This window comes from Rhipicephalus microplus, chromosome 10 (genome assembly GCF_043290135.1).
Source record: "Rhipicephalus microplus isolate Deutch F79 chromosome 10, USDA_Rmic, whole genome shotgun sequence".
Taxonomy (NCBI): domain Eukaryota; kingdom Metazoa; phylum Arthropoda; class Arachnida; order Ixodida; family Ixodidae; genus Rhipicephalus; species Rhipicephalus microplus.
In genome coordinates, this window is record NC_134709.1 from 60889933 (window position 1) to 60903696 (window position 13764).

The 13764-nt window shown below is 45.0% G+C and overlaps 1 protein-coding gene across 1 annotated transcript in view; it reads right to left on the reverse strand.

Moving 5' to 3' along the window:
- Positions 1–1776: 1776 nt before the first annotated feature.
- Positions 1777–13764, reverse strand: part of LOC119181363 (PP2C-like domain-containing protein CG9801) — a 29628-nt gene continuing 17640 nt past the window's right edge. Inside the window, exons 4-8 of the mRNA XM_037432583.2 lie at positions 12431–12568; positions 10132–10313; positions 9822–10023; positions 8254–8549; positions 1777–2625 (exon numbers count right to left, since the gene is read on the reverse strand). Coding sequence (XP_037288480.2) covers positions 2218–2625; positions 8254–8549; positions 9822–10023; positions 10132–10313; positions 12431–12568 — 1226 coding nt within the window. The 3' untranslated portion in view covers positions 1777–2217. The remainder of the gene's footprint in view (positions 2626–8253; positions 8550–9821; positions 10024–10131; positions 10314–12430; positions 12569–13764) is intronic.

Consider the following 13764-nt stretch of genomic DNA (forward strand, 5'->3'; position numbering starts at 1 on the left):
CAGCTGAAAACTGTATTACGATTAGCGGTGTTATATGTTACCGATTAGTGGCATTCTATGTTACTGCAAAACTTTACTGCAGATAGTCTCAGAAGCCTACAATGAACTACGAACATGAAAGAACATGAAGCCTATTCACACCTTTTTTTTTTGTCAGAGTTTCAGAAGCCTGGAGTTTTACAATGCACTCCACTAAAGAAGACAGGTGAAAGCAACTAGTACTTTAGTGAAAGGAAGTACTCCACATAAGCTTACAAGACCCAGCAAACCAACCTGTGGTCCGAAATGTGTGATGAAGCGATATCTGTGAAACTGTACAATGTGAACAAGCCGATGCAAGAATTTCAAGGATAAGTGCTGTAATAACGAAGTTACATGGTATGGAACAACCAGCTTCAGTTAGTTTTGGTTTCCTGCTCAGCCTTTCCATCTATCTTGGCAGCCAAGAGGGGTAGGCGCATTCTTCTGTCGTGACTATGACAAATTTGGCAGCAAAATATGACATGACGTCATCGATTACGGCATCGGCACGCGTTCAATGACCAAGCAAGGCGTACTTTGTGTTACTCGTGTCGGAGCGGCGTGCTGAAGGAATGCAGCAAATACATGGCCAGAACCACATCACTGCAGGGAGAAGGCGCCATTTGGTAGTACAGGACAAAGTTGATGCTGCAAAAAGCTGCTGACGGGCAAGTTTACGTCACTTTGCATTAGATGAGGATTGGACAGGTTCTGGAGAAGATGCACCTGAATTGTTTTTCAAAATGAAGTGTCTGCGAGGGGCACTGCACTGTGTTACTCATAAAATGTTATCGCCACCAATGTCCGCATGAGTTGCTGAGCTTGTTTGATAAATGCAAAAAAAAAAGTACGAGAATGTTTACTGGTTCTATAACACAAAGCAGTCTACGAGTCACTGCAGGTACAATTACACATCCTCATCAAAATAATTCTTCCAACTCATGAACTTTGAGGCGTTACATGAATAGTTGTGATGTAAGCATGCCGGCTTTCACAAACACACAAAATAAGGATGCACAACTTAGAGCATACAAAATGACCTTTTTTGCATAGCAGAAATGCCTTAATGAAAGCTGCGTGATGGCATCGAAAAGCGCAAGTCTTGCGGAGACCTTTGAGCGTTGGTGAATATTATCAATGAGCTAACAATGTGCTCCGTCTACAACTGAGCAAACTAACACATTTGGCTAGCTAATATTCAAGAGACTACAGAAATCCTGAAAATGCAGACGACAACCTCAGTGAATTCAAAAAGCACAGTAACCTCGGTTCCTCCTTGCGAAATATACTAAGATGCGAGATACATGCCAGTGTACCAGAAAAGAGTGGAAACATTCACAACTATTCTCGAAGCAGCTACAGTCTTTATCTAGATTGTCGAAAGATCTCAACTGTTCCTTCTGCAGTGTACTACTTGTTAGAGATGTCCTGTAATGAATAACTAACACCGAGATATGAGCACATCTACTCAAAGAGTAATAAGATGCTAGTATATTGTACATACTGTCTCAATGCTAGGGCACCCTGGCGATCAAAAATAAATTTCGAAGCCCAAGCGACTGCATTTTTGGTGCTACTCAAGACGACAAAAACAGCAAGTGTGCTGGATGGTGACAGGACGGGAAGTTACAAATAAAAGCCCCGTGTGAACTTGTGACTAACGTTTAGCCCACTTATATCAGAGGAGTGAAAGGTGATGGCTTGAGGTCAGCTACTGTCATGAGCCACACACAAAAGAAAGATCAGATGGCTGTCTTTTACAAAAAAAAAAAAACTGTCTGGATAGTCACTACTGGCTTTGTAGAAGTGAAGAAAACCTTATTGGCTCGCACGATCCTCCTGGTCAAGTTCTTAAAGAAACGGAGGTTATCGATGCCAGACAATGCCCGCTATGCTTTGCACAGTAAGAGCAATACGCCGGTCTAACATCAATGAAAAAAGGGTTGCCATTTCATGACAACATCCAGCACAACACGTCTACTGTTTGACAACTGAGACCGTCTTTAGTGGAGGGTTGTCTGCATCCTATCACCACCCTCCTCGATATGAATGAGTAATTCCAGATCACGAAATCCCAGCAAACGTTGGAATAAGGGAGCACAAGCAAATTCACAATGTCCGGCCAAATATGTACGGATGTAGAGGGCCATCTCTCACAGCCGGCGCTCACGTATCGCCCTCGTAACAGACCACAGCTCAGATAGTCGTCTCGTAAGGGAGGTTGTCGGGATAGTCGTCCTCCGTATCCCCGGGAGTGGACGGGATGTTTCTGTTTGCACGGTCTTGCTGACCGTCGTACATATCTCTGCCGCCTCGCTGGTGATGGCAGTGAGCATTAGAGCGGCTGCCTGTCCCGACCTGGTAGGCAACAAGCGAGGCGTGGTCTAGCTTTCCAGGCACCATAGTAAGCCGGGGTCCGGCACGGTGGCGCCGCCTTCGAGCGTCTTCGCCCGGCACGGCGCCGGCTGCGTAGAGCTCGGGATCCTCCAGAATGCGTCGCTTGGCTGCGGTCAACTTGGTGGCAAAGTCTACCATTCGCTCACAGAGGTCTTCGGCGGAGCTGCATGCTCCGTCTCCTTGGTAGAGGCCTTGTTGGAGAAGGTCCTGCAGACGTCAGGAGCCAGAAAGACACCGTTACATTCACTACTATATATATTGCCATATATGTATGAAGCCACAACCAGTAGCTTAGTGCTTAAAACCCTTTTTATAATTCTAAAGCTAGCTTTTTTTGCGACGCAGTTCGTCACTGCAGCGGTACCTCGGTGATAAGATTATGGTTAGTACTGATTTAGGGGTAGTACAAACTTTCCTGTGGTCCCGCCAATGGCCAATTAACCTGTAATGTCATAAATTATTGTAGTTGCAAACCAATTTTCTGCCCGCAAAGGTTTGATACGAATGTAGGCAGGTATGAACAGGTGCTGCATGCGCTGTCGTAAAAGACGCAGCTATCACACGTAGGTAAACAAGCAGACCGTGTCGCGTCGCAGCCTCCCGAGATTGTATGCGCGAATCTTGAAAGCCTTAATTATACTATCACGAGCCTTTGCATTTAGATTACAGATGGCACTGGCATTGTGTTTATTTTTTGTCTTTTCAGTGTGATGAAACAGGTGTGGACGGTTTTGTCCAAGGAGCTACTAGGCCTCACAACCTCAACAAGCACGATTGTTGGGGACACGTAAGCCTGCCAACTCTGTCATTAGCACGGGAGAAAACCTTCCGGTTGCGCCAGGCGCTGCCTTGAATCTCTCGACCAACAGCGCAAACGCCACCGCGATCATAAAATAGCAACAACAAAGGGCAGTGGCTCTAAAATTTTGTGGACTTCATTTATAGCATACAAAGTGCTCCTTGTGTCACTTTCGCTGTAGTACTCTGTTGTCATGAAAAAAAAAGTACACTGAGATCTAGAAGAGGGTACTGAGATCTGGAAGACGATACTAGCTGTCACAAAAATACTGGCTGTCACAGGTCACAACAAACCTGGTTCATTATTTACACAAGTGCACTGTATATCTAAAAGAACAAGTATGATCTTTGATGTCTAAAAACTGGCAATCATTCTGAGCTGTTCATGGCATTGCTGCAAAGCTAAAATGCAATAAATCAATTGGTGCGCCAGCTCTCTTATGTAACCAACCAATTTTTGGTGTTTTTTTTTTGTTCATACAGATTTTGAAAGACAGGGCTGTGGTATTTATTCACAAAATCCTCACACTCGCACAATGCTCACACCACCCCACGAGTACCGTAATTACTCGAATCTAACGCGCACCTTTTTTCCGGTTAAGCGAGTTCATAAATCGCATGCGCGTTAGAATCGAGTACGAACAAAAAAATTACGGCCAACCTATTGCCATCGGCAAATCTAAAATGGCCGCCCCCTACGTGCGTCGGCATGGCGCGTCGTCCATTTCTGCCTATGTGTTTCTCATGTGCGGCACTTCGTACGTGTGCTGAGGAGTTCGTCATCTAGTAGTGCATTAGCATCGACGGCGTGGAATGGCCGACTCCAAAAACTCGAGTGCACCACGATGCCGCTTTTAAAAGAAAAGTCATCGCGTGTGCAGAAACGGACGGAAATCGGGCCGCATCGCGGTCGTTCGGAAATCCCGAAACGTGCGTGCGGGACCGGCGGAAACAAAAGCAGAAGATTTTCGACAGCAAAGCTTTACGCAAAGGCTTCAGTGGACCACAGCAGGGTCGGTTTCCGCAAATTAAAGAGCTGCTCGGCGAGTATGTGCTTTAGCAGCGAGCAGCACAGCGGCCCGTGACGGCAGAACTGCTCCAAGTGCGGGCTATGCAATTAGTCTTAGAAAAAGGTCTAATGCGGAGCCAGTTTAAAGCGAGCAGGTGCTGGCTAACTAACTTTATGAAGAGGAAAGGCTTTTCCCTCCGAAGGGGAACATGCATATGCGAAAAGTTTTGCGGTGGAGTACGATGAAAAGCTTCACAGTTTTCAGAGGTTCGTCCTAAACTTGCGGCGCAACAACGACTACCTGCTTGGGCAAATCGGGAATGCCGATCAGACGCCTCTTTACTTCGACATGCCTGGCACCACAACCATCGAGAAGAAGGGGGCGAAGCAAGTTCGCGTGCTGACATCGGTCCACGGTAAAACTACAGTGACGGCAATGCTCTGTTACACGTCAGATGGGCACAAGCTTCGCCCGTACCTCATATTTAAATGGAAGACGCTCCCGAAAGGAGTCGTTTTTTTGAGTGGTGTGATCATGCGGGCCAGCGAGAAAAAATGGGTGCGCGTTGCAATCGATGTCTTACGTTTTTTTTTTTTTTTCGCGGTGGAAATCGGGTGCGCGTTACAATCGAGGGCGCGGTAGAATCGAGTAAATACGGTAATCATCGCACCTCCGAAAATTGCAGTAATAATGTCGTCTGCTCCTTCTAACCATTGATGACCATAGTGCACGACAGCCTGATGCCATCTCTATACACGGAGCCCCAATCCAATCCACGCCAAGCCAAAGTGGCAAGTGCACGTTGTAGCGGTGTACATTGTGTCCATTATCTACAAAAATAAGTATGATCTCTGATCAGTGGCGTAACTAGATAGGACGGCGCCCAGGGCAAATATATTTCCGCGCCCCTCATTATGCCCGTGATAATGTTTGTTATTATTATTATTATTATTATTATTATTATTATATAATAATAATAATATTAATTATAATAATAATAATAATATTAATAATATTAATAATAATAATAATAATAATATTAAATAATATTATTATTATTATTATATTATTATTATTATTAGCGCTAATGTAGGCTTCCGCGATTGCCTACTGGCGCGCGGCGGGCCATTTCGGAGGCCAAGGGCCACCAGTTCTGATTTCGATGAGCTACGCCCGCGTTTTTGTATAGTATTTTTCTTTTTTTATTCAAACTTCCGGAAGTCCCTTACCCGTCATTGTTCTCTTCCAGTCCACACTGCAAAAATCTTGACGGCACGGGCGCTTCCCAGGCCCAAGTTTCTCGTACCTAAGCTTTCGCGCTATTTGTGCATTCCAAGGAATGCAGGGTGAGTACAAAACAAAGCAACCAGCTAGACACCGCGCCCTCGGGTCTGGTATGGGGGTTAAACTGGTCGGAGTGTTCTGCCGTTTCGCTCCGTTCGCTGTTCCATTGATGGAGGTCATCCTTGTGCGGCCGCATTCTTTCAGGGAAGTTCTTGGTTTCTCCAACGTACGAAGCGGGGCAGTCGGCACATGCTGTCGGGTACACTACGCTCTGCGCTTTTTTCGCAGGTGCGTGTTCTTTGGGCCAAAGGATGAACCTGCCCATGGCGGTGGATGGCATGTGGGAAACGTTGACCCCCGCCCTTCTATTGCTTTGCTGGCGCCCGCGATGCAGGGAATCAACAAACGTCGCCGTCGTGTCACGCTTTCTCCGTCTTTCCTCCAGAGAACTCTGCGAATAAACGCCTTTGTTTAGCCTTTGGTGCCGAGGTCACGGATTATATTCGCCCTTCCTTCCGCCGCTGCGTGGACGATTAGTCGTTGGACGATCGGCTATTTCGTTGGAGTTTTCTGTTCTTACTCAAAAAAGGTGCATTCGAACTTTTTTATTTTATTTTGTTTACGTACGTGGTTGGTTTCAGGGAAGCTTTCAGTAAGTGGTTTGGGAGGCTGGTGGGGTTCGCTGAAACTCATCTAACCCAGTGCTGCGGAGCACAAAACAAAGCTTAGCCGAGGGTCATGGGAAGGCACGGAGGTAGCGCAGCAAAATGAAAATAGAGGATCCTTTTCCCGATGCAAAAGCCATTGCGGCAACCCTTTCCTTCACCACCATCCCCACTTCCAGTCGTACATTACAACCTCGCCCCTCCCCCCTTCCAGGCGGTTTTACGGAAAAAAACATTGACAACCTTTCCAGGGGGCGCCAACCCGAGGACTCGGCTTGGCGCCCCCTCCCTAGTGGCGCCCGGGGCACTTGTACCCCCTTGCCCCCCCCTAGTTACGCCACTGAAGAGAGTCTAAAAACTTTACTGGCAATGACTCTGAGCTGTTCATAACATTGCAGCAGAGCTAAACGCAATAAATCAATGAGTGACCCAACTTTTTTGTCACCAACTAATTTTCCACATTCTTTTTTTTTGCGATAGATTTTGGAAGACATGACTATCGTATTTACGTGCATAATCCTCGCACTCGCATAATTCTCGTACCCCCACATTGCCCAGCAAAAATACGATTTTCTTTTTTTTTTTTTTCGGGTAATCACCACACCTTCAAAAATTGCAGTAGTAATGTGGTCTGCTCCTTCTAACCACTGATTATGGTAGTGCACAACAGCCTGATGCCATCTCTAAAGCATCATGAGCACTATCAATCCACAAAGCCCCAATCAAAGCCACGCCGAGCCAAAGTGGCAAGCGCTCATTGTGGCAAGTTAGTGTACATTGTGTCCATTCTGTGGCTACGCTATGGGGCGATACGGAAGCTACACGACTGCTTTCAAGTTGAAAGTGATTGATCCTGCCCTAAACAATGGCAATAGGGCCATGGGTAGCCCTTCAATTTTTGCGTTCACCACTAGCGACAGCCACACAAGCAGCTGAAAGCCCCTAAGTTCTGCTGGGCCTTCTGTATGCCGAGAACTGGGATGGATGGTAAAACTACATTTCGTCAGAAAGCAACTGCAGATGATTCCGTGTTAGATAGCCATCAGCACAAGGTCGACGTAGTATGCTAACCTTCTGCAGGCTCCTACAGAGTGGCGAACGCTAACGCTACACCCGCAATGCCCGCATGCTTTGCGTACGTTATGCTATACTATTTTCTTGCAGCTCTTATGTCTCAAATAAATCTTGCCTTGTGTTGAACCTGCGGTTTTTTTGTTATTAAAGAAAGTCTTGATTAGTACGCCTCAAAGCTTTTAGTCATTTTCTGGCACGCGGATCCCGATTTGCGGCCACTTCGTTCTCTTTTTTGCTCGGTACTTTATCATGAAAAATTTTCCCGCACAATCCTTGCACCCCCCAACTTTTCATCAGTTTTCTGCAAAAATGTGGGAGGATTATGCCAGTAAGTATGGCCTTTTTGGTGACCCCATGAGATTCGCATTACATAGGTTTTACTGTATTTGTATCAACTGTCATATAGTGGCTTTGGGACGTTACACTTCATATATCATTCAATGAACTGTTTGATTCATGCTCTCTAGATCATGGGCTGGTATATGATCAGCCGTTTTTGATATGGCAACCCGATCTTTTATGAGGTTGCTTGCCATTTCATGTTGCCTGGTTTTATTGCTGCCTGGACATGAATGCATGGCCATCATGGTTGCCCAACTGAAGCAGTGCGCTGCTAACCACATGGATGAATGTGCAAATACCACCAGGGAGGGGAAGGAAAAAGTAAGGAGGGAACATCATGCAATGCAATAGAAACACGCACACCTCAAGCTTGCTTGTCACCATTCTCCCTCAAAGAAATGGATCCTAATTTAAATTTTTTTTTTACTTATAATGATGTAGACACCAGAGACGAAAACCAGACCACACAAATGCCTTCTGTTTAGTTCTCTTGCCTTCAGTCTATGATTACGTGCATTTCTCACGGTGTGTACCTATTTGTACAGCAATAGAAATTTATTGCAACCTTTTTTTCACAATGATGCACAAATGTTATTGCGCGACAGCACTTGCCTGCTCAAACTAAGCATCAAACTTCATGCCCGTAATGCCCAAAGCCGTACCTGCATTCGCAGCAGGGTCAGTGCATGCCTCTGGTGTGCTTCGACTTCAGGCAAACGAGGAAGCGGCTGCTGCGTGTTGGTGCCGTCCTTACGAATCCGCTTGGCAATGGCAAACTTGCCGACGACGGGGTCGAAGTTGTCCGAGATGCCGTCCGAGGTGAGAAAGACAATGTCGCCTGGCTGGACTACCGTCATGGACACGGTTAAGTTGTTGAGCTCGGGGTTCTGTCCGTCAACAGGACCCAGCGCACCTAGGGCGTCGCGCATATCTCGCATCGAGTGGATGTCATGAGATCCTGCAAACAGCAAGAAAGAGACCGGCAATGTTGCTCGCACACTAACTCTGAGATTTTACGTGCAGAAACCATGACGTCATTATGAGACTCGCCGTAGTGGAGGTCTCCAGAAATTTTGACCGCTCGGGGTTCTTTCAAGTGCACCTGTGTCTAGGTGACTAGCACTTCACTTTCATTTAAACATGACTGCTGTGGCTGGGGTCGACCCCGTGACTTTCGGCAGCCGAGCACTGCAGTTTGTTTACCACTGCGGTGTTTAATGCTTTTGTTAAGAACTAAAGAACAAGTAAAAAAGTGCAAGTTGTACTTTTCAATTAAAGATGTCACTGTATTTACAGAATTGTAATTCCACTGAGATTATAACGTGACACATTTCATGGCAACCAGCAAGAAAAAGAAGCTAAAGCCCCAAAAAGTAGCATAAATATACAAAAACATATTTATGTTCCAAAAAAAACTGACTTAAAACTGTTACCTTTCTCTACCGTCATCCTCTTCAGCAAACGAGTTCTTAAAAATCGAGTCATCTTTCCCACTCTCCTCCTTCCAGACATGCAGTCTTTGGTGCCATCGAAGGCATTTCATATAGTGCACTTTTCGTCAGCACAAGCCACCATGTCATGTGGGAGGCTGCACCAAGTGGCAGACACCTAAGAGTAGCGCCTGTCTTTCAAGTTTAAAAGCGAAGCTCCTTAAAGTGTGGGTCAATCCCGCGACGCATCCCAGCCACCCGCTAGTACTCGGAGTGCTCACTAAATGGAGCTGTGGCACTCGTTCCGCTAGTACTCAAGTTGCTCATTAGATGGTGCTGGGAGTGCTTGCTCCACTCCGACGCGTTGGGGACGCATGCTCTTGCGCGCATTCTCTCTAGGAGCCTCCTTTTACGCCAGCAGTCACTGCGCTTGTGGGCCTCGCAACCAGCGACGAAGACAAGACGGCGGAGCAGAAGGCTCGGAATGCGGCTGCGGCGCGCACTCTCCGTCAAGGGCTCTCCCAACGGCTGCTAAATGCGCACCAATGCGAGCAGATCCTGAGGCTTTCCCCGAGGCTAGGGTTCATATGCGGGGCATGTCACTAACGCATAAATAGTACTTTCAAGTGAAACAGCAGCATGTTCAGAACTTTTTTTGGCCCTATTCTTAAAATTTCCAATCCCCAAATAATTTGATTCAATTACTGATCCAATCAAAGTGGCTCCGTACTGTAGTCCACCATTTCAAAACCAAGGTTTATTTTTTTTTTTTCTGAAGGTGAAAACCAGCAGACACTTACCTAAAGTGATTTCACGGACACCATGCTGTTGACTATAAACGTACGCGAGGCTATCACCAACGTTGCATGTGCACACGACGTACTGGTCCGAGCCCTGCAGCTTGACAGCCACCGCAGCGCACAGTGTCGTTAGCATGCCTTGCTCTTGCAGAATCAAGCTGTGCGCAGCTTGGAACGAGCGCAGCAGACAGACAAACACCTCCTGAAACAGAAACGAAGGGAGCAACATCAATTCTGGAATCTTGAGCATGCGTAAAAAGCAGTGGCGTAGCCAGAAGGTAGCACACCAAGCCTGTGTTGATATACCAACCTGTGTTGTTTCAATGGTGCCGCCCTCGCGATACAGCGCCCGATTGAGATAGTCCATGCAGCCGTGCACTGCACAGCGTGCCGCCAGGCAGGATTTGTCTCCCCAGTTGACACCATCGGCCAGTGCCATGATGGCACTGTTCTCCCGAACGCAGATTGCAAATGCATCTGCAATTGGCTCCCCTGTGAAGAAATAAATGACACCAACTGTTATTGGCTGGGGACACTAAAGAGGAAAACGATTTTTTGCGTATTAGTTAAGTACAAGTTCACAATCCTGAAGTCGCCACTCTTGCAGCAAGACGACGCTTGGTAAGCGACCAAACCCGTGAAATGAAAATGCGGGTGGAGACCCCACCGCCAGATTCCAGCAAACAAAAACACCGTAACGTCACAGATTTTGACGGCATCTACTAGGTCTTACGTACCTTCTAATAGGTAGAAATAAAGTACATTGTCATCTGTGGGTGCAACAGACCTAGCAAGTGAAACTTACCGAATATTTCATTTAGCCAATGTTACAAAAATACGAAAAATACATTTTCATATTCGTCATGTTCTTTGCAAAGATTTCGGTGCAAAACTTAGGTATTACACTTTAACCTCGATTTTCTCCGCTAATAACAAGCTTTTGAAAGTGAAACAAACAGAATTGAAGTTCTCAGAGTGCAGCTTGTCAATCAATACCAAGTAATTGTTTCTCTTTAGTGTCCCTTTAACAGAGTGTTTCAACCATGTCTAAATGTCAATCCGACGATTTCCCCAATATTTAGAGACAACATACAATATACTCTCGATAATTCAAACTTTGATAATTCATACTTTTGGTTAATTTAAACAAAATGAAAGTTTTTGATTGGCCCTCTATTCTTTCAATATGTTTAAAAGCCTCTTAATTCAAACTCCAACATTAGGTCAATTCATACATATTGTGGTTCCATACCAGAAAATATCTCCTGCTTTCCCTCTACTATATAAAAATTTGGGTGCTTATATAATCCTAACAGTCTAAAAATAAAAAAATAAGTGCCTCAGGCCTTCAAGGGAAAAGGCTTTGCAAGTAAACAAATGTTTGAAATGAAGCACACGCATGGTAAACCGTGACACTTCTTAACTGGTATAGAGAGCATTGTGCTAAAGGCACATACCTATAGCAATGAAGCAGTTGGCAATTCACGATTTCTTTAAGAGGTCTGATCAGCAATAAATGGCCAATAAACTTGTGGACTTTACACCTCTGCTTTCTGTACATTGCGTGCAGTTAGGGTTTAAAAACGCTTTAAAGAATTTTAAATATGACAAAATAAATGCCTACTCATAATGTGTTTTGTCATCGCACTCCAGTAATATATCTGAGAACTTCTGAAAATTCAAACTTCTTAATAATTCAAACAAAACTCAGAGGTCCCTTTGAGTTTGAATCAACGAGAGTCGACTGTAGTCTGTTGTCGTCATACGGAGACTACCCTTCGTAATATCAAAATTAGCCATAACCTTGGTGTAAGTGCACAAAGAAGCTCGCAAAGAATGGTAAAACGTTTCGCTAAACAAAAAAACCATAAAACAACACAATTCATTTTTGAATGGCAAAACCTATATGAAGGTGGCATTACGCAAAAAAAGAATAGCAACATTCCACTTCAGAACTCGCTCGGATTTATTTTTCTTCTCTTTTTCCCACATACATTACCTGCACCTTTGCTCAGGGGTATTAAATATTGTGATAAATTATAGACAGTTGTTTACTGATGAACACTTGAAAGCACCACTGGCCAAAAAATTTGAACTTACAACGAGCTGGCAAAAGAAACTGATGCAACATCACCACTACATTTTTAATATGTTTCTTATTTAAGGTATGATAAAACTTTGTCTATACGTTCCTGTTTTAACATTGCCTCGTCATCAATGTGGCTGAACCTTTCTTGCTGTAAGAATGTTGACTTTCACGCACATCTTCATCATCAAGTGGCTAAGTGTTAGATTAGGAGAAGATAATCTCGCATTGTATATACGAAATATTTTTCCAAGTAAGAAGCATCTAGAACTGGTACTTCTCAAGTAAAAAGTAATGCAGGACTACTGATTTTGGCTGCCATGCAAGAACTGCATAAACAAATTATCACCTATTGCGATGGATAAAAAGTGCTAAGGCAAAGCAGGACGTTCGACACACTGTTCAAGGTTGCCCTTGACATATATATGTATAAAAAAAGAATAATGCTTTGTTTCTAGAAACCACAACATAAAAGGAAAAACGAGACAGCCATGTCCAAAATGTACTAGCACATGCAACACACCCGCATTTTCTTTGGTGATGGGGTGACACTCGTAAAGTGTTGTGGCAATTCCATAAGCAAACTCTGCTGGCTGGTTCCAATTGCAGATACCGGCGATTTCCTCGGAGGCCGTCTCAGCCTCTTCACCGGTTACGCAAGCTGCGTAAGAAAGCAAAAACAAAGAAAAAAATTGGCCCCGGATCTGCATGTTACACCGCAGATCTCGTCGAAAGAGGATAGTCTTGCCTCTGAAGAGAGTGAACAAAACGTTTATTTGATGTTCTGCGCAAGAAAATCGGTGAATGGTAGTCTGGAGGCGTTCACCTCTGCTGCACCCTCGAGTGCCTCGAAGGTGCAGCAGAGGCGAACGAGCGCATCGAGGCACATTACACACGAGCGCCATCTGGCGGTTATCTTCGAAAACGAAGGAAAGCGTGCAAGATGCGTGCCATTCTCCAAAGCAATAAGGTGTAGAACGCAAAGCGACGGACAGGTGCCACTACCGTGTCGCCTTAGCAGAGCGTTGGTAATGCCTTTTTGAGCATCACGTTGCACTGTGTCAGCGCAGCGTGATAAATGCTACAGGCCTTACAATCACTTGTGTGTGCATTCTCTAGTATAAAGGCACACATTCAAAACATCGACGTGTTGTTATAGTACATCAGATATGCGCAATATTTGCCTTTTAATTGACAATCCCGCAAGTGTGAACGCTGATCCTTGAGCAATATTGGTGGTCGCTGCGGATGGGGTCGACCATTTGAGGTATCGTTAAAGGCGGACAAACAGACAAATGTACAGACAGGCAGGCAGGCAGGCAGACCAAAATTTTTCCGTCGAAAGTCCGTCTTTAAAAAGGTTCACAAGAGGCCCGTCACTGCACACCATTGTCACAAAATCTCTCACAATCCCGTTAACTATTTTACAACTCTAGTTAAACCTGCCAAAAAACAAGGCAATAAGTTGAATATAACAGGTGTGTATCGAAGGTTTATGTGGTTTCTGTATGCAGCCCAAAATCTGCTTCCTGTATCAGCACCTTAAGAGGTTCTAGTGTGCCGACTAATTGACAACTTCTGCTAAAAGTTAAATATTTGTGTCTGAAAGTTGGATAAAAAGTTAACCGGTGATTAGTTACGTAACATCTTTATTTCTATAGCGATCAGAATCACAAAAGCACAGAACCAATACCCCTGGAATGACACGCCCAAAAGAAGCTCTCAGTACAGTCGCAACACATACTAAACACTCCAACTGCTAACATCAATCTCTCAAGAGCGACATCTCAACTGGGTGTGCCGACAGTTCATGCAGCCTAACAAGAGGACGAAAAAAAAAAGGCACATTACACTAGC